General features: G+C 45.9%; 1 protein-coding gene across 1 annotated transcript; it reads left to right on the forward strand.

Moving 5' to 3' along the window:
• The first annotated feature begins 1,761 nt into the window (after positions 1 to 1,761).
• On the forward strand, positions 1,762 to 24,834 carry PRPF39 (pre-mRNA processing factor 39). Its single transcript, XM_080976581.1, has 14 exons — positions 1,762 to 1,940; positions 6,011 to 6,378; positions 7,423 to 7,548; positions 8,209 to 8,327; positions 10,302 to 10,469; positions 11,335 to 11,500; positions 13,133 to 13,240; positions 18,044 to 18,208; positions 18,531 to 18,657; positions 20,295 to 20,563; positions 21,577 to 21,761; positions 22,098 to 22,172; positions 23,783 to 23,903; positions 24,136 to 24,834. The coding sequence occupies exons 2-14, from the start codon at positions 6,049 to 6,051 to the stop codon at positions 24,190 to 24,192; spliced, it is 2,016 nt and encodes a 671-aa protein (XP_080832707.1). The 5' UTR covers positions 1,762 to 1,940; positions 6,011 to 6,048; the 3' UTR covers positions 24,193 to 24,834.
• Positions 24,835 to 24,869: the final 35 nt, after the last annotated feature.

A 24,869-nucleotide genomic window follows, 5' to 3' on the forward strand; every position in this document is an offset into this window, starting at 1 on the left:
TTAGCCTTTCCCCCCGGAAAGGCACACAAACCAAAACAGTTTCTTAATTAAAATTTATTTTAAAAGAACATGAGAAAACATGCTAAAATAGCAGGCACATCTTTAGTAAGTTACAGACAAGAAAAATAAAAACACTGTGAAATCTAGCTAGCTTGCATACTCACAACTAAAGCACAAAAGGAATAGATAGAGTCCTTTCAAGGTTCCGCAGTTCAAAGGCTTTCGCAGTTCTCCATCACAAAGGAGGTAAAGACAGCTACTTAGATGGAACATCAGCAGCCGGGCGATTTGCGGATTGCAGAGCGCACTTTCTCAGCCATTTCCCAGATCTTTTAACCCTGATTCACACGTGGCGTCGGAACCCCCAAAACCAATCATAACTCTTGATTATTTTTAAATTCTCCAATGACCGGCTTGCGGACTAATCAATCTAACTTCTGGCAGCTGGGCCAATTAAGAACCCAGAGCCTCAATCAAAGGTTGTCCTCCCTTCCGTGGCGCCTCTGCAGATGCACATTCCCAGGCCATCAAGGCCAGATAACATCGCTAACGGAATGCGCAGAACTTGGACCCAGGTGTCAGGCCTCCCATTAAATCAGGGGTTTCCTCTCCCATAATAAAACTTTCACACCCTGGGTGCCTGTTAGTCTGGGGTTAAAGGGACAGAACTTATTTCCCATGGTCCTTGTGGCTTGTTGGTTACCCACAAGGCCTCACTCTCATTGCTTGACCAAGGAACAGCTTCTAAATGATACTAGCTTTACTACACAGTGGTTCCTCGGGTTACATACGCTTCAGGTTACAGACTCCGCTAACCCAGAAAGAGTGCTTCAGGTTAAGAACTTTGCTTCAGGATAAGAACAGAAATCGTGCTCCAGCGGTGCGGCAGCAGCGGGAGGCCCCATTAGCTAAAGTGGTGCTTCAGGTTAAGAACGGTTTCAGGTTAAGAACGGACCTCCGGAACTAATTAAGTACTTAACCCAAGGTACCACTGTACCTGAAGGAGCGTCTCCACCCCCATCGTCCAGCCTGGATGCTGAGGTCCAGCTCTGAGGGCCTCCTGGTGGTTCCCTCCCTGCAAGAAGCCAAGTTACAGGGAACCAGGCAGAGGGCCTTCTCGGTGGTGGCGCCCGCCCTGTGGAACGCCCTCCCACCAGATGTCAAGGCAATAAACAACTATTTTACTTTTAAAAGACAACTGAAGGTGGCCCTGTTTAGGGAAGTATTTAATGTGTGACATTTTAATCTATTTTTAATCTTTGTTGGAGGCCGCCCAGAGTGGCTGGGGAGGCCCAGCCAGATGGATGGGGTACAAATATTATTATTATTATTATTATTATTATTATTATACATAAATGACCATATAGCATATATTCAACACAAAAAACAGCGAAAATTTGTTGTTGACAAAGGGCAGCCGGACATATAAAGGGCCCCATTACCTTTAGTATCCAACCTCATCCAACCTAAATCCGACCCTGATAAACAGGAACCATGAATATATATAAGAAATGCTCTGCATCTTCTCGGGCTCTTTTGGGGGAGCCCCGCCCTGCCGTGGGAAGCGAGCAGAGCGTGGCGGCGGCAGAAACACTCTGCACAAGCTCAGAGGCCCGCTCCCCTCGCCCCGCCCCCTCAGAAGGAGGCGGGGCAGCGAAGCCGCGCTGGAACACGACGCGCCCCGGAGCCCCGCCCCTCGGCCTCTCGGGCGCCTGCGCGGCCCCGCCTCCTCCCTCTTGCGCCTGCGCCGCTCCTTTCCCGCCGACGGGGCCGCAGCTCAGCTCGGAGCGAGGCCGGAGGCCCCCCGTGCGCCTGCGCAGTGCGGCCTTCCCAGCCAGTCCCTCAGCCGGGCGGCCTAGAAGAGGCGGACGAGGCGGCGGCGGCGGCGGCGAGCGGGCGGGCGGGCGGCCGGGCCCATGGCAGAGAGCGCGCTGGGCCAGGTGGGAAAGGCCGCTGAGGGGAAGCGGAGGCCCCGCTGGGTCTCCCGAGGGAGGAGGAGGCGCCGCCTGCCTGCCTGCCTTCCCTTTCCCGCCTCGCGCGGCGGGGGGAGGGGCGCCAAGGCTCCCTCAGGAAATGGGGGGGGAGGCAGGCGAGCCCGCCCCACAGACCACGTGACGCGCCTGCCTCGGGGGGGGGGAGAGGCGGACGCCCCTGAGGGATTTCCAGGGGGGGCCGGGGGAGAGACCGGGGGGCCTTTACGGCCTTCCTCCTCCTCCTCCTCCTCCTGGTGGCCGAAACGGTGTCCCCCCCCCGCAAAAAAAATCCCATTTAAACACCCGCAGCCACCCTGCGAGGCGGGAAAGGCTCAGCGACTGCCCCCCCCCCCCGAGCCGGGATTCGAACCCAGGTCCTGACCCTCGGGCCGCCCCTGCCTCTTCTCCCCCGGGGCCAGGCGCGGAGGGCGGTGGGGCTGGAGGCGAAGGAGGGTCCCAGCCCCACCATGGCGGGGGGGGGGGAGGAGAAGTTGGAGACAAGTCCCCAGAGACCAGTGTCAGGCAGATCAGCTGCTTTGCATGTCGCGTAGTACAGTGGTACCTCGGGTTACAGACGCTGCAGGTTACAGACTTCGCCAACCCAGAAATAGTACCTCGGGTTAAGAACTTTGCTTCAGGATGAGAACAGAAATTGCATAGCGGTGGCGCGGCAGCAGCAGGAAGCCCCATTAGCTAAAGTGGTGCTTCAGGTTAAGAACAGTTTCAGGTTAAGAACGGACCTCCGGAACGAATTAAGTACTTAACCCGAAGTACCACTGTGGTAGGTTTTGCGTGTCTCTCTCAATCTATGACAAGGGCTTTCTGGGGGGGGAGTTCAGTTTGCATTGAAAAGGTAGGGAATCATTTGATTCTAGCTTCTTTAGTTTCGCTTGTATTTAGTAAACTAAGTCTTCTGCCTTTGAACTTGGCACCTTTTCATCGTTACTGTTGTACTCAACGAAATAGAAAATACTCCATAGAAAAATGAAAGCGCTGGAAAATGTTCTGCCCCGCAATTTTTAATCATTTACTAAAATCCCAAGATATTTTGGTAGCTGGATATTTTGATAGTCTTTCTCCTGCTATGGAATAAGCCACATGGGAGTGTGTGAAGATTCACCTCCTTAATTGTTTTTGGGGAAGGCATGTGACGCTTTGCTTATTTCAATAAGACTTTCTGGTCATTGGCTGCAGTTAGTGCTGTTTATTTAGGGCTGCGGCTTATTGCTACTATTCTTTGTTTTTTATGGGTGGGTTTAAGTGTGTGGACGTTTTATACTCTTTGTTTTGAGAGTCGTACTGAACATTTTTAATTTTACATACTCTCACCCTAAGGGCCTAAGGTGTGTCGCACCATTAGACTAAAATACAACATTAAAAACAGTTTAAAACAAATTACAATTACAAAAGTAGGGTGGGTCCTAAAAACAGAGTAAGCCCGCAATTTACAAGGGGTTACATTCTGGGAAGTGTGCCAAAGCTAAAATCGGGTTGGGTGCAATGTCAGGTGGGGTTGCCAGAGCATTTTCTTTCCTGGACACCCACCCCCTTTCTACCCAGTTTTTCATTTTTAACAATTCTTTTGCTAAGCACATAAAGCTGAATGTGCACAGGTTAAATGTGCATAAGTTGTGTGCTAGACCAGGCACAAGTGGTCAAATGCACTCCTGGCCACTGCAGAAAGCTGGGCATGCAGACTTAGGGCTACATCTAAGAGCACACCCAAATTTGTGTGATGGTTGAAACTTTAATTTTCTTCATCACTGTCCAACCCCTGGAAAAAATCTGTAATTATATAATTGCTTTTCATTTTATTCTGAAAGTATTAATTACTTAAGCTACATTTCTCATGTAGAGATGCTGGGAACTGATTTTTACTGTCTCTGTTATAGAAGTGTTGTGATTGATGATCATCATCAGCCTTGATTACAGGTTGTTAATTGTTACTGTCTTGCTCATAAAGCAGTACTGGAGAAAACCCACATCAAGGCCTGACGCTCATTTCTCCTAGCTTGATTAAATTATGTGGGCTTGTTGCTCTCCTCTCAAACCTTTGGCCTTCCAAAGTTGGGGATTATCACAGAGGTGGTGACTCATGACTCTCAGGGATGGGATGGGGTTTTTGCAACTAGTCTAATTGCACGCTGGGGAAGCCACTTTGCCAAGGTAGGTGCCCCATTTTGCTTTAAAAGCCATTGTGGTTTTGAAGATTTGGGGTTTAGATGGTTGCAGGTTGTCTGACTGTGCAGGGAATAGGGAGGGCCTCTCTGACTGTTTGGCATTTCAGCGCACAGCTCTTGGAGCCCTTTTCTGAGGTGAGAGTTCTGAGAGCATCTGGGCTGCCTTACAAAGGAAGAGTGGGAGATGGGCTGGCTAGAAGCATTTGTGCCTGTTGTTGCTTACTTGTGTTCAGGGGTTGTTGGGAGCTCACTCTTTTCGGCTGGTCTTCCAGAGTAGGGAATGTGATTGTTGTGTGCTTTGGAGGATTTATGGGGAAAGTAACAGCTGGGGCAAGCTGTTCCAGGGTGTGTGGATGTGGGTTTCAGTTTGCAAGAAATTCAGGAACTGTGAGCGGGAGGAAAGATGAGTCTCTAAAGGGCTAGTCAGAAACATCAGGAATAATTTTCTGATAGTAAGAGCTGTTTGACAGTGGAATGGTCTCCCTTGGAAGGTGGTGGACTCTCCTTCCTTGGAGGTTTTCAAGCAGAGGTTTGGGTGGCCATCTGTCAGGGATGCTTTTGCTGAGATCCCTGCATTTCACAGGTTGGATGAGATGACCCTCAGGGTCCCTTCCAACTTGTGAGTCCCTTTTATCTTGTGGGGCTTGAGTTGGACTTCCCGGCTCCTCTACAGCTAGTTGTCTGTGTTTTGTTGTTAGTATTAATAGGATTATTTCAGAGTATCTCAACCAGTTAATTGGAACATTACATTCAGAGAGGGAACTGAAATGCAATTCCGCTGTCATAGTTAGCACAGCAGAAAGGCTACAAGTTTCCCAACAAAAGCATTAACCTTCATTTGGAGGGCTGCCACTTATCTTTGATGGGTGTGTGTATAAAAGAAAGGCCATGTGGCTGATAAAGTCCCAGCTGTTGGAATGAAAGATAGGCTAGCCAAGAGCTCGGATGATAGTACAGTACTGTAACAGTATTTTGTTATTAACAGCATTTAATAATACAGAAGACTTCTATATAGCTATCAGTAATTTTAGGTATTTCTTCAGGATATGAAACAATTCAAATAAATTTACTTTCTAGTAAGTTATGTAGGCTAAGGTTTGGGCTGCAGTGGCATTTTCCAGGTTTGTTTGTTTTTTACTACTAAACTAGGAGAGCTGGGATTTAAAGTATGAGCACCAAACTTTTTTAAGGTATGAGCACCAAAGTTTGCTTTGTTTCTATCAGTATTGAGTGCACACCTCCTTCAGATTTTGGTTCGTTCTCTTCGTCTTTGGATGCTTATGTGTGTGTGCTTGCTTGTCAATCTCTTACTGCTCTGCCTCCCCCACCTGCCCTCACCTTCAGATTTATCTGAGAAGTGCAGGTACAGCAAGTGGTATTCAACCAAAGGTTTTACTCCAAAAATGCCCATTGAAATTAATGAACCTACCCTAATCATGTTCCTTAATGTCAGTGGGTCTACACTGAGTAATATCACCCACTGTTTACAAATTGGGGACAGTTCTTAAATTAATTATCTTTAGCCAGTAATTTGGTTTTGGCCTTCAGGCTTCCTTTCTTCTGATGCCAGAGGAGAGAGTCTGAAAACTGTTTGCTTCTCACTCAATACTTGACAAATCCATTGACTAGGAGAACCAAGATGCAGAACTGTAAGTCAGTTTTAACTCTGATATCTAGGATTGTATCCCAGTCCAGCCACTGATGCTCAGGGTGTTTTGGTGCAAGTCTCATTCATTCATCCTTGGTTCTTCAACATTTTTATTCCCCTCTATCTGGGGATGTATAGTGTCAGCTGCCCTTGTTTTAGGAATCTTATCCCCAGCAGATGATGATGACGATGATTTTCCACTTCAACAGGTTATTTTCTAACAGAACAAGAGGAGTGTCTTGTCGCTATGCAGAGTTCAGATCTTAAGGACGACAACAGTAACTTGAAAAGCGAGAGCATGGGCAAGGACACGGATGCCAAGAGTGAGCAACCAGCTGACTTCAGCACGGAGATCATGAGTGTGACGGAGATGGAGCAGTCCCCTGACAACTCTCCCGGCGACAACACTCTGGAAGAAACCACCCAGGACAGTGAAATGGCAGACAATGAAGCTGCAAAGACGGGTGACCCTGAACCTTCATTCCCTCCCGAGTTTGAAAAATTCTGGAAGGTGGTTGAAACCAATCCCCAAGATTTCACAGGCTGGGTCTATCTCCTGCAGTATGTAGAACAAGAGGTAAGCAAGTGGTTTGTCTTTTTCTCTCCCATGTCCTCTTTCAAATGGGCAGTGCTTCAGTACGTCATTGCTGATTTTGATATTTCAAGCGTTGCCATAACCCCCAAAGTGTTCCTAGCATGCAATGAAATAAACAAGAATTTAAAGTACAGGATCTATTAAAGCATCTGATACAAATAACTGGTCATCATCAGCTGGTTCAAAGGTCTTGCAACATTGTCTGGAAGATACTTGTGTTTTGGGGGTTTTCACAGCAGGGAGAGAAAGTTCAAATAATAGAGACAGTTGCTCTCACAACAACTGGGAAGGTCTTCCCTCTGCATGCCTAGGCTGTTCTAAATTAGACAAATTAGAAGACTATTTGCAGCAGGCTGTAAATTCTTAGACAGCAGTTCTTAAACTTAGTATTTCTTTGGATCGTTGAATAAGTTTTTGTTCTACAAATCAAATCTATATAACTCATATGGTCCAGCCCTTTGAAAAGAATAGTTCTGGTTCTTTAATACAGATAGCACTAGACTAACTAAAGTACTTCTTGAGAGGTTTTTTTTTAATCCCAAAGACTAACTTTGTGAGAGGTATCCCTTTCATTTTGGTGGTTTTCACCTGTTGAAAGCTTTCATAAAAACGTTGGTTTTCCATTGCTGGCCAGGATTTTGAGCATGTTGTGGAAGAGCATTCCAGAGTTGAGGGGTAGTGCTTGTGTATGCCTGTCTTTGTGCCGTTGTTCCACGGATTCTGCTCATTGATAAATACTAGAAAGATTCTTGGTTATTTCTTTATAAGATGGTTGTGAAATCCAGAGGAGGTTGTGATTTCTAAGGTTTGCAGGACTTCTGCTTTTCCTTCAGCCTTTTCTTTTGTTGTGCATGGATGAAGAATGTCCAGGCAAGCAGCTCCTGTTGGTTGGCTCTTTTAAAAGAAGTGCTATTGTTCTGGATTTGGGGAGGCCTCACTTTTGACAGAACTTCCTCCTGATAATGTGTGGAATGACCTATGCAAAGTCTAAGACCTCTGAAACTGAGCTGTGTGTTCCCCCCCCAGAACCATTTACTAGCTGCCAGAAAAGCCTTCGACAGTTTTTTTGCACACTACCCATATTGCTACGGCTATTGGAAAAAATATGCAGACCTTGAGAAGCGGCACAGCAACATGAAGCAGTCGGACGAGGTATGTAGGCTGTGGGTTTCAGCTGTTGCTCTTGGGTCCTGTGAGCCAAACACCGACCAAACCACAGAAAGTAACTCTTTGGCTGCCAGTACCTTCCACTCTTCGTACAGGGCTTTCTGTTTGCGCTTGTCCCTCCTTGTGGCACTCGGAGCTAATATCTTCTCTCTTTGTTGGCAGGTGCGTTAAACCTCTACTACAGTTTGTCAAGCTTTGCAGTGCAAGCGTCTGCATTACACTGCAGCTTAACAAGTAGGGCAGGGCTTTTCTGTCACTTACGTTATACATTTATTATTATTTCGCAAAATTCGAACACTGTGGTTGGTTTTGCTGGTCACCATTGCTACATCTTATTGCATTTTTGGTCAGACGCTGTCATTGGTGCTCTAAAGGGTCTGTGCCCTATGGTCTGTACCCCAAAGCCTGCCCACACAGCCTGGTCAGATGCAGGGACTGCTGCGCTTTGAAGATCAAGACTCCGCACGTGGAGATCAGAGCATTGCCATGTTCTAGCCAACCTCCACCCAATGGTAATGGTAGACTATTTAAACAAAATTCCAGTACATTAGTATTTCTTAAGGTTCACCGGATAACACAGTGTTGCCTCTCTCTTGCCGCCTAAGTAAGGATTCGAAAAATAGCCTTTTGGTGTTCTCTTTGTAGGTATATCGAAGGGGACTCCAGGCAATACCTCTTAGTGTTGATCTCTGGATCCATTACATAAACTTCCTCAAAGAGACGCTGGATCCCAGTGACCCTGAAACTGTTGGGACCATTAGGGGGTAAGTTGTTTGCAAAAACAATCCAATATAAACACCCAGTGGGGTGGAGTTTTGCTTAGAGCTGTGCTCGGTCATGTGAAAAACAGCCTTCTCATTTTCCATCTGAGTGGAATCCCTGTTGAACAGAGGGCAGGCACACGGCTTCTGCTATCCAAGCTCCTGGAGTAGACCACTGGGGTGTGAAATTGAAACTGTTTTTTTGCCAAACGGACTCGTCTGAACTGGTCTTGGGAGACCTGGATGTAGACCTCTGCTCAGCCCGCAGCTCTCAGCTTGCAATGTCTTTGAGTTAACAGCAATTGGGGTGGAGAAACTTCCTTAAGGGACACATTCTTCTCTGGGTCATATGCCCTGAATGCCAGTATGCCTGGAAGCACCCCATGCTCATTAATTCACACACAGGTTTGTTTTGTTTGGGTTCTTGTTTTGATTATGCATTTTGTGTTTTCATCTTGCATTTGTATGCTGTGAACTGCCCTGAGATCTACGGATAAAGGGCATAAATTTAATAAATAAATTTAAAGGGGATCAAATTTAATAAAGAAACAAATTAAATAAATAGTAGTAGTAGTAGTAATTTCTTGCCCACATGCCACATCCCATTCATTCATATTGTCTCTGCCTTGCATTGAGGGGGAATACTCCCCCCCCCCAATGCAAATTGCATGCATCAGGACACTCCAGGCATTAGAAGTGGAAGCTTCACCCCTTTGCCCCCTGCTGCTGGGGGGTAGCCCTCCCCACCCTGACTCCTGTAGTTTGGAACCCTGAACGGGGGGGGGGGTATTCCCATTGGAATGAAAGGGAAGCCATCGCCCACTGCGCCACGCATGCAAACTACTGATACGGGGATCTGTTTGGGGCTGCAACCCAAGGGAGTGGGGAAAGGATCAAAGCCTTGTTGTTCCCCATGCCAAAGTCCTGATCTGGATTAGATCTGCACTGCAGGTGGTTGGACTAGGTGACCCCCTCCCCTCCCCAGGAGCCCTTCCAAGTCTATGATTCAACGAAAGAAATACGGGTTAATAATCTAGATGCCTGCCATTTGCTGCATTTCTGTGCTGGCTGGGGCAGAAGAGAAGCCCTTCCATCTGCAGCCAGCGTGGAATCCTCACTGGCCAGATGGAGTCTGCAGGGCAGAGGAACGTTCCCCATCCCTGCCTTAAATTGAGGGAGGGGCCAACAAGGATTAAAACGCATTATAGGCATGTTTTGTAAATTTAAAAAAATGGTTCACACGGAATATTTTCTGGCATTGCACGGTGAGAACCCTGATCGTTTTCTGTGTCATCACAAATTTCATTCTTTTCAACAAGAGGGTGTGGAAGTCAGCTTTTAATACCTTCTCCCAATTTGGTTAATGAGATGTGTTCTGTGTTCACATTTTTCACTAGTTGCTGTTAAAGCCAGTTTGTCAACTGGACAATTCAGTCAAATTGAAAAAAACTTTCATGTCACCACATCCTTAGTCTAGCAGTCTTTTTGAGGGTCTTGAAGAAAGGGTATTGTTTTGAAAGAGTGAGGGAGCTTTTTGTTAAATTTTACACTGGATTCTCTTCAGATCTTAAAATTTTTACATTGTCACTGATGGAAGGAAAGCGCTTTTGATATTTTGCATCAGTTCAGGAATTGGGGGTATAGAATATTGCAGAAATGACATCTGAGCCAAAATTGCCTAAAAAATGAACAGTATCAAATTCTATCAGAACAGTCAGATTTAAAAGGCTTCCATTTATTCCTTTAATTAATTTTCATACCATCCATCTGAAGACCACAGGGTGATTCACAGTTATTAATAAGAGAATTTTGGGTGCTACCCATTATATATTACGCCATTTTAAGCAGGCAATGAGTCCATGACTTTGCCACGTTTTATTTTTTATTGAGTGGGAGAAACTCTAGCCATCTGAGCAGGATCTGTGCTCAGGACTAATGAAGTATTTCCATAATAACATAAATTGTCTTACCTCCCAGGACCTACGAACACGCAGTCTTAGCTGCAGGGACAGATTTCCGCTCTGACAAACTCTGGGAAATGTATATAAACTGGGAAAATGAGCAGGCTAACCTGAGAGCAGTGACTGCCGTATTTGACCGCATTCTTGGGATTCCCACCCAGCTTTACAGCCATCATTTCCAAAGGTAAGGAGGTTGTTAAGGTTGAGTTAGTGTTACACTTTTGGTTTCTGTAATGTCCTATTATTGCAACACTGAAAGGCCTTGAAATTGTTTTAAACAAATGCATTATTAGTTGCACGTGTGTTCTGGTTGTATTCTAAAGGAGGAAATTGAGACGACTTTACACCTGAGCAATGTAACTGTGAAAATGTCATGTGTAGTGGAGCATCTAATAATTTTCAGCACTTTATACATGGCATTCATTATGATGATGAGCACTTATAAATGTTCTGCCAGGCATGTATTCTCTGCTAGGTAGCATAATTTTATCTGTCCCAGAGAAATAGCTTGGCATCTCTAAGAGCAGTTCAGCTATGGAAAGCCCTGGTAATTCCTGATAGGGTGACGAATCTTCTCCTTGGGCACAGACGTTTGCTGTGTCGTTGTGTTCTCTGTGAGCTGGGTGATGGGCACAAACTGGATGTCAATTTCTGAAATTTTCTCAGGGGCTAAATTCCTGACTAACTGCAAGTGTGAAATAGAGCAGCAGGGGTGGCTTTCTGAGTTATTTGTGGTAATGCAGCTGAGCTTCAGGGCTTCCTTTTGGAAGATGAATAAGCACATAACAAGCAACTTAACATCTTGTGTTAGTGGGGTTTTTTTTTGTAATATGTGATTATAAAGAAGAGCTGCAACGGTCAAGGGCAACCAGATGAAATGAGAAAAGGCGTTTCTGGAAAGCAAGGCCAGCTAGTTGCTTATTAAAAAGTAACAAATGCAACACTTGCTGCCTGGGTCTTCCTAGAGCAGTTTCATTGTGGCAAAGAGCTGTCCAGTTTCATCTTAGAACAGTCCACAAATTCATTCTCATTCTCTCTCTTGACTGTAGGTTCAAAGAGCATGTCCAGAATAACCTGCCCCGGGACCTTCTTACTACTGAACAGTTTATCCAACTGCGCAGAGAACTCGCTTCTTCCAATAGCCATAATGGGGAGGATGCCCCCCCTGGAGATGACCTCCCTTCTGGAACTGAAGATATAACTGACCCTGCTAAGGTAACTCTGCATAGCGTGCCCTGTTTTTTTCTCGGGGTTAATAACAGCAGTTTTGCATAGGCCTAATTTATTCAGCTACTCATAAAACGCCTGGATCTTTTGCTGACTAGAGCTCTTTGAAAGCACATTCAGAAGCCGGGCGTGTCTGCATTTGGTGTCATGTTTCTGCATTTGCCAGCTGCCATCCTTTGCTTTCTGCCTTTAAAGTTATTCCCTGCCTTGTCCCTCTCCATATTCCTGTCCTAGTTTTAGCACGTGTGCTTCTGAAGCCTTTCTTCTTGATTCTGGTTAGAGTAGAGCCTGAACTGACGCAAGATCTGACCTCTAGCATTTACAGAGGTACCTTGGGTTACATACGCTTCAGGATGAGAACAGAAATCGTGCTCCGGCGGCGCGGCGACAGTGGGAGGCCCCATTAGCTAAAGTGCTGCTTCAGGTTAAGAACAGTTTCAGGTTAAGAACGGACCTCCAGAACAAATTAAGTACTTAACCCGAGGTACCACTGTATTTATACAAGTAGTTTGCAGGCAGGGTCTACCAGTTTTTGGCCAGCATTGCTGTTGAGACAGATTGGTTGTCAACAGCAAACCCCCTTCCCCATTTCCCCCCTTTTTTCTGGCTTGGCCACTTCTTCATTTCTCTCTAAATGTCTTTAGGTAGCAATATCCACACCCCTCTTTCCTGCCTTTCCTTGGCAAGGAGAGTTCTGTTATGGGTTCCTAAGTACCCTGATGATGTAGCTACAAGACATGTTGTCTTATGGAAGCTTTTGCCAATTTTACTGTACCTTCTTATGTTATATACAACCTTTATATGCTTTTATGAAAAATGCAGATCATAAATACTTCAATAAATAGAGAAAGCCCTGCCTTACTCACAGCTGAGGAGGTGGATGGATTACCCTGCAGCTGTTGGCACAATTCCAGCTCAGCTCTGCAGCTTCAAAGTTAAGGGGAAGGCTGGCTACCTGTCGCAGGAAGCAGCACCTCAGGCAGCAGAAATGCTGAATCCTGTTAGCAGTTCCCTTCACCAAAATTTGGAAATGCTAGAGTTCCTTCTTTCAAAAGATGGGGATAAGGAGAGCTGTCACTCCGTGTATTTGTGGCAGGACCTATGAAGCATAGCGAGCAGCAGGGTGTGTCGTGCTGTGCAAGGTGCTCCCTGCCCCTTTGTTGTGGGTGTTTAGAAGAAAGAAGGATATATAAGCAGCTGCCAGACCTATAGACCAGTGATCCATCTAGCTCAGTATTACCAAATCTGACTGGCAAGAACTCTCCCAAGATTCTCAACCAGAGGTCTTCTCCTGTTGCTTTAGATGGACGTAACGAAAGTGGTATCTTGAATTTGGAAAACTTGAATTCTACCCTTGAGTTAGGTACTTGTTGTTCTCCTTCGCTGTGGTCAGACTAGAGGTTTGTCCTTAAGAATTGGATTCCGCAGATCCCAGGTGATGTGCTGGCAATAGAGTCCGAGGATATAACATTTCAAAGTCCCAGCTGGGCAGATTTTCTGGATCCCCTCTTGAGCACTGTGTGTTCTTGCTTCAGAAGGAAAATTCTGAAGCTCACTGCCTCATAAAAATGTGTCTGTGTCTGGATTTTGTCAAACCCTTTCCTTTCTGTATTTGTTTAGCTAATCACTGAAATAGAAAACATGCGACACAGAATCATTGAGATTCATCAAGAAATGTTCAATCACAATGAGCATGAAGTCAGCAAGAGGTGGACCTTTGAGGAAGGGGTAAGTTCCTTTGCATAACATGCTTTTGAAATTCAGTGGAGGAGGAGGCAGCAGCAGCCGCTGCTTTGGACTTCCATGGAGAAGCTGTTTCTGGCATTTGTGGGTCATGTCCAAAGCAGCTTGTAGTTGAAGCACACAAACTTAGCTTTTGAGCCACCACCTGGTTCCACAGACTTCATCCACAAGACTTGCTAAGCGTCAGTCCTGCAGTTCTTCTTATGCTTGCTAAGTCATTTGTACAGTGAAATAATGGCTTGCCTAAACAAAAATGTTTTCAGCAAGCACCGAAAAGAGTACAGTGAAGGTGCCTGCCTGATGTCCATAGGCAGGGAGTTCCTAAGTGTAGGTGCTGCCACATTCAGAGATTGACTTCTTACATATTACATGGCATCTGTTAACGGTGCTAGTTCTGCTGATGGAAGCAGTCAAATGGGCATATAGAAGGCAAAGTGGTCTTGCAAGTAAACTGATCTCAAGCTGCCAAGATAAAGGTTACACCTTGAACCCGAACCTGGAGCAGATTGATAATTGGTGCAGATCTCTGAGCCAGAGGTATTACTTACTCAGAGTCAGAATTCTACACAGAGGTGCCATTGCATCAGCATTTTTTGTGGTTGCCTTACCGGAACTTTCCCTGTTTCCCTGTCTGCTGCTTGTAGGCAGGCCCCCTCAGTGATGAAAGAAGAGTTGTTTAATCCCTGAGATAGTGCATGCCCGACAAACTTGAGATTGCAGCCTTATCTCTTGCTTGCATTTGGAATTTCATGTGCATTGTTTGCTTTCTTGCCCTCAGGATTGCTATATGTGTGTGATGTGTAGTACTTATTGTTGGAGTCATTTCATTTAGCACTTTAAACCGTCTGGAATATCAAAGGTGCCAAGTTCAGGAGCTTTACATTGGCCCAAGATTATTTCTTCACTGTAAGGGCCAATAACAGTGTTCTCATCTGATCTCCAATTGGCTTAGTTTGCATAAAGAGAAAACGAACTGTCTCCTCCTATGACAAATAACTGCAAAGTGCAGTATTGAGTAAATGCACAACCTCTTGACTGCTGGGTGTGGTAGGTCATCAGTATTGGTAGGCAGGGGCCCTGACTTGAAAGCAGCAGAATGTAGTGACTCCCTGCCTGGAGGGTTAGCCACCAGGAGCCCAGGGCAGCCCTGGCCGCCTGCCTTTGCCAAGGGCTTCCTACCCTTTAGCTGACTTCAAGTGGAGTTAAGGTTATCATAACATTCTGCCTAGAGCTTGTCTGTGGTGGCGGCTTTCGGAGCTCCACCTTGGAGGAAGAGGTGAGTGAAATGGGATGTGTTGCAATCCGTCAAGGCCACCCAACTTGGGCAGGTTCTAAAGCAAATTCATACTCTGTAGATAAAGATAATCCTGAGTAACTTGGGTGTGGCTCCACATCCCTTTGTATTCCACTCAGCTTCTGCTGCGGTCAGCAGACTTTAATTAACAGCTTTGCATTCGACTGGGAGTATTTTGAATATTAGATACACATTTAATGGGCTAAAGTGCAAGCTTTTTGTTGAATCCAAATGGCAGAGGGATGTACCTGTATAGTATAGCTTTTTCATCCTTAATACACTTTAAAAAATAAATAAATCCAGAGGGATCGCTGTGTTAGTATATTGCCACAAAACCAGCACAGAGTCTTCTTGCATCTTGAATTGCGGTTCCAGATGTCCAGTTCAGCTTTCTCATCCTACCCTTCCCCAATGGCGTTCAGGGCAGGCCAGGCAGCCTCTCGTAGCAAGTTAGACTAAGGCAGGGGTGGAGATGTTGCTGATCTCTGGCTCGTATCTGCCCCAGCCAGCATGGCCTCTGTAGTCCACCAGCACTTGAAGGGGCGACAGGTTAGTCACCCATGGGCTAAGAGTATGTGACTTGCTTGGAGTTGCCCTGTGAGTCTCGTGGTTTCAGTTTTTTAATGGCATTTGTATACACCTTCATGGCTGAGCAGGGTTTGCAACTGGGGTCCCCTATTTTGAGGTTCAACACAAGGCATTTTTGGAGTCTGCACTACACTTCACTGATTGCTCATTTAATTTAAAATGTGTGGACTGCTTTTCTAGAAAGTGCAAATCAGAGTGCAAAAAGACCAATGAAAATCATTGAAGTCAAATTTCCTGTTAACATAATTGATATATTTTCATTTCAACAATAAACACAACACATCAAATGGCTGCTATAACAAAAGCATAGTAGTTTGTGATTACAGCCATACCTCGTGTTGCATTAGGTTCATGTTGCGTCTTTTCGGCTTGCGAACGCAGCAAACCCGGAAGTGTATACTTCCGGGTTTCGCTGTGCGCGCATGTGCAGAAGCGTGCTGTGCGCTTCATACATGCACAGAAGCGCTTTATCATGCTACACGCAGAAGTGGCGCTCTAGTTGCGGACTTTTCGGGGTGCGAACAGCACCCCGGAATGGATTGAGTCCGTAACTAGAGGTACCACTGTATGTAGATCCTTTATACTCTCTGGGAGTGATACCTGAAATCTTGGGGCATACAGTTCTTATGCCTCTTGGACTACAGAATTATCTGCTTGGAGGCAAGCCGAGCACCTGTGAAATTAATTGATTTCTCTATAAATGTAAGGATTCATAAGTGAGGTCACTTGCTTGATGTCTTCAGTACCCCAGCTTTTCTGGAAGCAGGAGCTGGTGGTTGCTGGGCAGAGCACTTTCCCCCTGTGAGATGCAATTCCAGCCACTGTGTCCCAAGACAGACAGATGCCAACAACCAACCAAAGCTCTCTCTCTTTGAAGCCGTAACACCAATAGCAAATTCCTTTACAGGCTGTGCTGTTGCTTCAAATGTAAAAATTTGCTACAAATTAATTGTATTGCTTACAGTGGTGACCATATATGAACAAAAGGCAGTTTTCCTATTGCGTTCCCCCTTGCAAGCAGCTCAAAGTGGCCAGAGTTCAGTACAGCGTTAGGCAGGCATGCTTAAGCCAGGCTTTGCTGGGCTGATGAGGGCAGATAGCCAGCAACATGTAGCAGTATTGTGAAAAGATCTGCACTGGCTGCCCATCTGCTGCCAAGCCGTGTCCAAGGCCCTTGTATTAATTTACAAAGCCTTGAACAACTTGGGTCCAGGGCACCTGAGGGGTTGCCTGAATCCTTATATCTTATCTCAATCACCAAGATGATATTTAGTGGTGCTGCTGATTATCCCCCAAGTTGCAGAAGGCTCCAGTATTTTTGGAGTTTTGTAATGCTCCAATACTCATATTTTTAATGAAATTGCAGCATTTTTATAAATGTTATGAGACGTGTGGGACTTCTTACCAACACAACTGCTTCTGTTGTCTCCTTTGATGCTGCTTCTGTTCAGGGTGTTTGCCTGTCCATAGGCTCCAAAGAACGTGGGGTGTAGGAGAGATGAGATCCAATCTCTGTTGGATACTCTTAATTGGCTTAATAGCGTCTCAAGATTTCAGAGACAAGTGGTTTTTTAGGTGTGGCCATTAAAGAAGCAAAAAATTATAAAGTGGGATAGATCTCTAGATACCCACGTTCTGCTTGCTTTACCCTTCTAACTTAGTGTCTGAGCGGTTGATTTTTTTCAAGTCCCATGATCCTGTTTCCTCCGTCTCACCTAGCAGTGCTCTCCTCTAAGGCAGGGGCATCTAGTCCAGCATTTTTTCCCCCACTGGTGGCCAGCCAGGCACCTCCAGGAAGTCCATAAGTGCAGCCTGAAGGGAGCAACTTCCTAGCAGTACAGAACATTTACAAGTTGGAGTGGTTTAGGAGTGCTCCTTTAGAACACAGGGTGCTTAGAAAAGAAGAATGCTTTGGCCCAAATCTGAGCACAGGTTGTATTTTGGTAATTGGGAAGGACTTTTGGGCAAAGCCCCCTCCTGGTGGCCATGAGATAAGAAGACAGGCCCTTTTGAATTGGTGATGAGTCAAGAGTAGGAGGCAAAGGGTACCAATCAGTGGGCAATTCTTACAATGCAGGGAGGTAAGAAGTTGGGTTCCTTAAGAGCTTGAGGGTGTGCAGGGTTGGGGAGTTGAGATTGAAAACCAAAGTGGATTGCAAAGAGAGCTAAAAAGATCTCTCCAAAGTCAGTGAATGAGCGACAAAATGGCAAATGAGAATCGGCCGAAGTGTAAAGGATGCACATGGGGCACAATGAGCAGATTATACTCTCTAAGAGAACCGTAGAGGAGGCCCAGGTTTGGCAACAAGAAGCAATGGAAAGAGGGATCTTGCCATCGCATCCTACTTGGAATGAAGACATCTGTTTGGCCACCTTTGATACATGATGATTGTTCTGTATTCTTAAGGAATGCAGCCACTTAATTGTGCATTCTTATTGGACCCAAGAGTTCTGTGCCTGATCTTTGTTAGGTCTTTCTGTATAAGGAACTTGCTAGCTTGGTCAGCTGTTCTTGAAACTACATTTCAGGGGAAGGTATAGGGCTGATCACACATTAACCCATGTTTAAATTAATGTGTGGAAGGAGCAACAGTATTATTCCGGAGGACTGTCCACGACCTGTGGAGGGTCTTCAAACTTGTGATTGTCTTTTATGCATGCACAAGCTGGGCGCATGGAGGCCTTGTTCACAGGTTTGGGAAAATGTAGGGGGAATAATGTGATCCACCTCTCTCCTCCGCATTCACTTGCATATGGATGTGTTGATTCTGAGCAGGCCTTGGCTTAGATGGCAGCAGGTTCCGGTTTCTCACGTGCTTGGCGGGATTAAGTGGCAGATGAAAGTTGTTTTGTTGCCATTGTAAAGCTGGTTTACTTTCCGTTCCCTTGGTTCTCCTCCATTGCAGATAAAACGACCTTATTTTCACGTTAAACCTCTGGAGAAAACTCAGCTGAAGAACTGGAAGGAGTACTTGGACTTTGAGATTGAAAACGGGACTCATGAGCGAGTGGTGGTCCTCTTTGAGCGCTGTGTGATCTCCTGTGCCCTCTATGAGGAGTTTTGGATCAAGGTACGGGGCGTGTCTCCCACGCACAGCTCTCTGCCTTTGCAAACATTGATGATCAGTGACTAACCTTCTGTACTCTTGTTTGAATGTTGTTCATGTATAACTATATCTGTTGCATTAGGAGATGGTCTGCTTGCAACCAGATTTGACAGCTGCATATGCCAACTTCGTTGCCTCTCTTCGTCCCTCCTTACAGAAACTAGTCTAATGGTTCAATAAAGGTGCTGAATGGGTTTAAACACAAGAATTTTATAGTTCTCTCAAGTATTTAGCAGCCCAGAGTAAGCTGTGAATTGTTCAGTCTCTGCTCTGTCTTCAAATGCAGTATGCCAAGTATATGGAGAACCACAGCATCGAAGGAGTGAGGCACGTCTACAGCCGGGCCTGCACGATACACCTCTCAAAGAAGCCGATGGTGCACTTGCTCTGGGCAGCCTTTGAGGAACAGCAAGGTGAGTGAGGAGCCAGGTCTCCTAGAGGAAGGAACGGGTAGCAGAGGCATCCTTCAGCCAAACAAAACGGCAGGCTCTTGGAGGCTCACTGCTCAGTCAGTCATTTTCTCTACAAACTTAAATGCCGCCTTGTAAGCCACTCCATGAAGAAGACTATAACAAGAATAAAAGCAAATGAGGATACATGCACTTTTTTCCTTGCCACAGGATAAGAGTAAATGTAAATGGTCGTAGACCATGTGGAGATACACATCTCCATATCCCAGTATTTTGATCATTTGGCAACCCTGGAAAGGTTGCTCCTCCGTGGATGAAACAGCCACTGCAAATTCTGGAGAAGTGAATGAGGCCCTATAAACATTGATAATAGGGCATATCTTAAGGGTTCAGGTCTTCCGCTTGGGACAGTGATTGGCAGCTCAGTGATCAGACCTGACTGAAAGACCAGTGCTGTGAAGAGGATTCAAGGAGGTGCTTAATGCCATATCCCTGCTGTAACACTGTTGACCCCTCCTCTCCTAGTAGCAGCACTTTTTAGGGTCTCTTTCCAGTCTCCCTATGGGGATTACATGCCTGCAAAACAGGAACACTTGCCGTTTTCCTCTAACCTCACTTTGCAGTCTGTGCTAACGTCGTTGCTCCTCTGAATTGGTTGCAGAGCCTGGTTAGAAGAATAGATTATGCGGATGGTGAATTTTAGCCAAGTTTGTGACTCGAGTATCTGGTAGTAAAATGTAGATCAGGGTGTATGTAACTGTCTGTACCTTCTATCTGAAGTTGAGGATCTTTTCCAGGACATTGCAGAATCTGTGCATGGAATCTGCTGGGCGTGTGCATACACAGACACTTGCCACCCATGATGACTGTAATCAGCCCTCCTTGCAGGGAGACTCCTGCTTTTATCTACCTACTCTCAACCTCCGCACATATGAGAGCACACCCTGCTTCTCTCCACGAGAGTGCCAGAGGGCTTGGCAAGAGGCGGAGGAATGTCTCCTGCTGCTTGGAAGCGACTTCCACTATTCCCGCCTTGAAACTGCACCACAAAGGAGACTCTTGAGGAGGGGGCTGTGTGTGCTGCTGGACAGCTGATGGGCTGATTTATGAACACCTGTGCATTTATGCTCTTTGTACATTCCAGTTTCTCTGTTTGGTGTGAAGGAGACATTGATACCAACAGGTTACATATCCTTCAGGTTACATACGTTTCAGGTTACAGACTCTGCTAACCCAGAAATAGTACCTCAGGTTAAGAACTTTGCTTCAGGATGAGCAATTGTGCTCCAGCGGCATGGCAGCAGCAGGAGACCCTATTAGCTAAAGTGGTGCTTCAGGTTAAGAACAGTTTCAGGTTAAGAACGGACCTCCGGAACGAATTAAGTGCTTTACCTGAGGTACCACTGTAGTGGGTTGTTGCTTCCTACTTCTCAGGAAGGCGGGAATCAAGTGACCTGAGCAAAGTCTGGTGCTTGAAGCCCCCACCTCCCTTTCGTTCCCATCTGAAACTTAACTCAGCTAGATGACGGGGGCGGGGGAGTGTAAAGCAAAAACTGATATTTGGGTACCTGACAGGGAGTTGTGCAGGAGGACCCCAGCTAGGTGCCATTCCACACCCACACGTTTCCCCTTGCTTTTAGGGAATATCAATGAAGCCCGAAGAATTCTGAAGACCTTTGAAGAGAACGTTTCAGGCCTGGCCATGATCCGCCTGCGGAGAGTGAGCTTGGAGCGGAGGCATGGGAACATGGAGGAGGCTGAGCACCTGCTCCAGGAAGCTGTGAAGAACGCCAAGTCCAGCTACGAAGCCTCCTTCTTCGCGGTCAAGCTTGCTCGGCACCTTTTCAAAATCCAGAAGAACCTCCCCAAAGCCAGGAAAGTGATTCTGGACGCCATCGACAGAGACAGGGTAGGCAGCTCTCGGAGGAGGGTTAACTGGACCCCTTCCTTGCCACCTCTGCCAAGGGGCTCCCGTGCCTGGCAACAGTGATGACGACTCTTGACTCTGCAATGCGTGTTGCTGCAACTTGGAGACACCAGTCCCTCTAAACTGATGTTGCCAGGCTCCCTTCCCTACACACCCCGCCCCAAACTCCAGGCTTCCCACCAGAGCAGAGCTAGCTTAGCATGGCAGTGTCTGGGGTGCCAGATCCTGGGGCTGTAATGTGGCCAGGGGTGCAGCTCTCTCAATTTCCGCAGTTCCTGGGTCATAGATGTAGATGCATTTACAGAAGAATCAATAGAGACATTTAAATGGGAAAGGAGCCCCATACCTCACGGCAGAAGACCCTTCTCAGTACTGGCTTAAGGGGGGGGCACTCCACAAAGTTCTGCGCATTACAAATATGCATATTTATGTTAGATTCCATAATAGTGAGGTGCACTCACTAAAATTCATTTTTTTCAAGGCATTCAGATCTGGTGCATGTCTCTAGGCAAGCAAAAGTTTTTCCTCCTCAGGAAGGTACCAGCGCCTCCCTAACCTCCTGCAAGACTTTTGTGCCTTGATTGGGCCAGGAGGTGGAGGGATAATTCTGGTGTTCTAAGATGCACCTTGATGATACCATGAATCCCTGAGAATGCAGAGAAGACTGGTGCTCATGGGATTCTTGGTTTGCTGTGCGTATGCTTACTTAGAGGATCTTGTACATGGCTAAATTGAGCCGTCTAATTTTTGGAAGTGTAGTTGCAAATTACATGAAAACATTTCTGAAAGAGGTAGTTCTGAGAGGAAGAGGTCTTGCATGCGCAGCTTGCTCCCCCTGCACCCAAGCGGAGGCTCCACCGCGGACATACCATTCAGACATTCTCTCCTGTAATTTCAATATATTTAACTACCTCATCATTGCGGTTGTAATAATTTGTGTACTACTCTTGAATATTGCCATCTGAATGTTTCTGTATTTAATTTATTTTGCCTAGGATAACCCCAAACTGTATCTCAACTTGCTGGAAATAGAGTACAATGGAGACCTGAAACAAAATGAAGAGAACATCATTGCGTGTTTTGACAAAGCGATCAGTGGCACGTTGGCTATAAAAATGAGGATTATCTTTTCTCAGCGAAAGGTGGAATTCCTTGAAGATTTTGGTCTGGATGTGAACAAGTGAGGTTTTACATGTGCTTAACAGCCTTAGGGGAACTGGAGAGCATCTGAGCCCATTTTAATGCCTATTAATGGCATGTACGCTGCAGACAAAGTTCAGGAGGGTGGACAAGAGGCCATTCTTTGTAGAAACTGTTCTTCCTGCTAAAGGTTGCAGAAATTCTGGCCCTGGGAGTAAGTGGGTTTCTCTCTTCACTGATGCCAACTTCAGTAGAGAATTTAAACTAGTGTGATCCAGTTCACAAACTTTCAAAATGGAAATGTTTGTGCATCCTGCACTGACGAGCAGAAAGGCCTAACCTGCAGCCTGTTTTTTCTCCCCTCTCCTCTTTGCAGGCTTATGGATGCCTATGAAGAGCATCAGTCCCTTCTGAAGGAGCAAGAGTCTTTGAAAAGGAAAGCAGAAAATGGGTATGGACTGTCTTGTTTAGCAGAGAGCAGTGATGGCGTTAAGGCTTGACTGCAAAAGTGTATCAGGGCTGCCTACTCCAAACCATACATTTTGGTTCACCCAATATGACCATGCTTCCTGGGGGGGGGGGGGGAGGATAGAGAGACAGACAGACAGACAGACAGACAGACAGACAGGCCAGGGTGGAAGCTCTATTCCCAGATGTGCTAAAGAGCTTTTCTGAAAAAGCTGCCTCTGCAGGGAGGTGGGCAGTGCCTCAGGATTACCAACTCCGTGAGAATTACGACAAAGTTTGGCTAATACCTTAGCACGTCTGAAGTTGAGGATTTATTTTATTCTATTTTTTTGCATGCCCCTTGACAGTTGCGAATGATCTGATGCGCCACTCATGGAAATGCGCCTCATGTTTAAACGCAAGCACTCGAGAGCTTTTTACTCTTTTCCCATGAAGCATTAGGAGCAGCATTCAAGTAGCGGCTCGGGTTCTTCAAACTTTGGAAACTTCCAAGGCTGTTCTTCATATTAAGGGGTGGCCAGGCAACTGGCTTCTTGTTGTGCTGAAGATAGATGAGGAGCAGGTGGCTTTAACAGCCCCCCTCCCTGGGTTGATAGGATTGAATAGCGCCCATGGCTTGAATGCCTTGTCAAATGTGTAGCAGGGTTTCTTTGCTTTCTGACAAATGACATTTAGTTATTGGGATGTCAAGTCTTTGTTTAAAAAACTCACAAGGTAGCACACGACAGTAGAAAGACATCTCCCCCCCCAACATAAATTAATATAATTAGCTCATCAGAATCAGGGGAAAAAAGCTCCAAACAATAAAAGGAGATAGCTTGAAGGCCTGAGCAAATAAAAAGGTATTTGCCTGGCATTGGAAAGACACCAGATTTGGTGCCAGGTGAGCCTTGCTGGGGTTGAGGGTATTCCACATGTTGGGTGTTGCAGCCAGAAAGTTCCCCTCACTGATCACCTCCTGCCTAATTTCAGAAGGTTTGGGGTAGGGACTGTTGAGGAGGGCTTAGATGCTGGGGAAACCCAGCCAGATGGGTGGGGTATAAATAAATTATTGCTGCTGCTATTATTATTATTATTATTATTATTATTATTATTTTGTTATATTGGAAAAGGCAGTCCTTTTGAACTGAGGAATAAGATATAATGCTTTTGTAAACAGCTTAGAGGTTTACTTACAGTCAAGTGCTATATAAATTATGTTAAATAAAGGAAATATTTCAGAGCAGAGAGGCAAGTGCAGTATCTCAAAGGGAGGGGCCTGGATCCCTTCCTGAAGTGGGGGTCAGGGGAACAGAGATGTTTTGTTCTCCACCCCCCCCCCAAGACAGGTGAGTTGTCCTGCCCTTACAAAGTGGGCCACCGTTTGTCGTTCCCTAGAGGGTGGGGAGGGGAAGTGACAGACAGGGAGTTGGGGGTGTGAGAAGCCCCCTTCTCCACCAGCTCCTTACCATGCTGGGATACCAGACAGTGGTGTTAAGATTCAAGGCAAAGCAGACCCAGCGAGTCGAGGACTTGCTAGCTAGCTGGTGACGTTTCCATCTCTGGGCCCTCTGCTCTGTCGAATAACAGCAGCGCATTTGTCGCATCTTGCAGCTGCGAAGAGCCAGACGAGAAGCGAGCGCAGGGTGACGAGGCCGCTCTGGCATCTGGGCAGATGGCGGACGGAGACATGCAAGCGAACCAGGCTGCCTACAACTACAACGCTTGGTACCAGGTGAGCAGCGGATACGGGGGAAGTTTTCGGGCTCCTCTTTGCCACGCAACCCATCCCAAACTCAAGCTCTGCCATGACAGGGATTCAGGCTTTAAAAATGCCAAGGGCCTCTGCACCTGCAATACTGCAGCGGTGGAGCCGTTTAGCTCTTGGCCCTTTGCAGAGTTTTGCACAAGTGTGGAATGCGCAAAAAGTTTGCTAACCCACCTCCCCCTTTTGCTTCCTCCTCTAGTACAACTACCCAAATGCATGGAATTACGGACAATACTATCAGACTTCTTCCACCTGAGCAGAAGAACAATTTGAGCAGAAATGGGGTGTGAAAGTGTTTTTGGTTTTTATATATATATATATATATATAAATGGGGATGTGAACAGAGTCACACAATCCTTTTGTGTTTTCTGCATGTGCGGTGAACTGATGTCCACAGGGTTCTTGTGACAAATTCTTGTATTAATTGGTATCTTGCTGTATACATAGTTTTATCAGGATTTCGGCTTTCCTGTTACAAAAAATTCCAAGAAATTGCAATAACATCTATTGAATGCTGGCTAAAGTCGGCTCTCGGCAATGATCTGAAGGCGGCTAGAACAGGTTTGCGCCACTCCAGGAAATGGTGCTCTATGTGAGTTTCCTGCTCCTGTCCCTCAATAAGTTTCAAATCTACACCCTCATCCAGGTCTGTTTTGGCTTTGAGTTTACAGTTGCAGCATCCAAAAAAGAGAGATTTTTAAATATATATATATATATATATGGGTGGGTGGGACTACATAATGTGGAAGGGCATCTTTTGGATTTAAAGAAGTGACAAATGAAGTGTGTTGCTAGAACCATGCTGTGTTTGGGGTGGGTTTTGTATTGAATTTTCATGTATAAGTTTAGAAAGGTTTGTTTAAAATGTCCTTTTTTTAATAAAATTGTGCAAATTGAGCTACTTCTCGTTTCTCTTTCGGTCCTGAACAGTA

The sequence above is a fragment of the Podarcis pityusensis genome (genome assembly GCF_964106645.2).
Source record: "Podarcis pityusensis genome assembly, chromosome: 1".
In the NCBI taxonomy this organism is placed as follows: domain Eukaryota; kingdom Metazoa; phylum Chordata; class Lepidosauria; order Squamata; family Lacertidae; genus Podarcis; species Podarcis pityusensis.

Bases quoted from the DNA above. Each gene is read 5' to 3' on its own strand.
- PRPF39 (XM_080976581.1), top strand. From the start codon at position 6,049: ATGCAGAGTTCAGATCTTAAGGACGACAACAGTAACTTGAAAAGCGAG. The intron at 7,549-8,208 runs GTATGTAGGCTG...TTCTCTTTGTAG, and splicing joins ACATGAAGCAGTCGGACGAG to GTATATCGAAGGGGACTCCA. The intron at 18,209-18,530 runs GTACGGGGCGTG...CTTCAAATGCAG, and splicing joins ATGAGGAGTTTTGGATCAAG to TATGCCAAGTATATGGAGAA.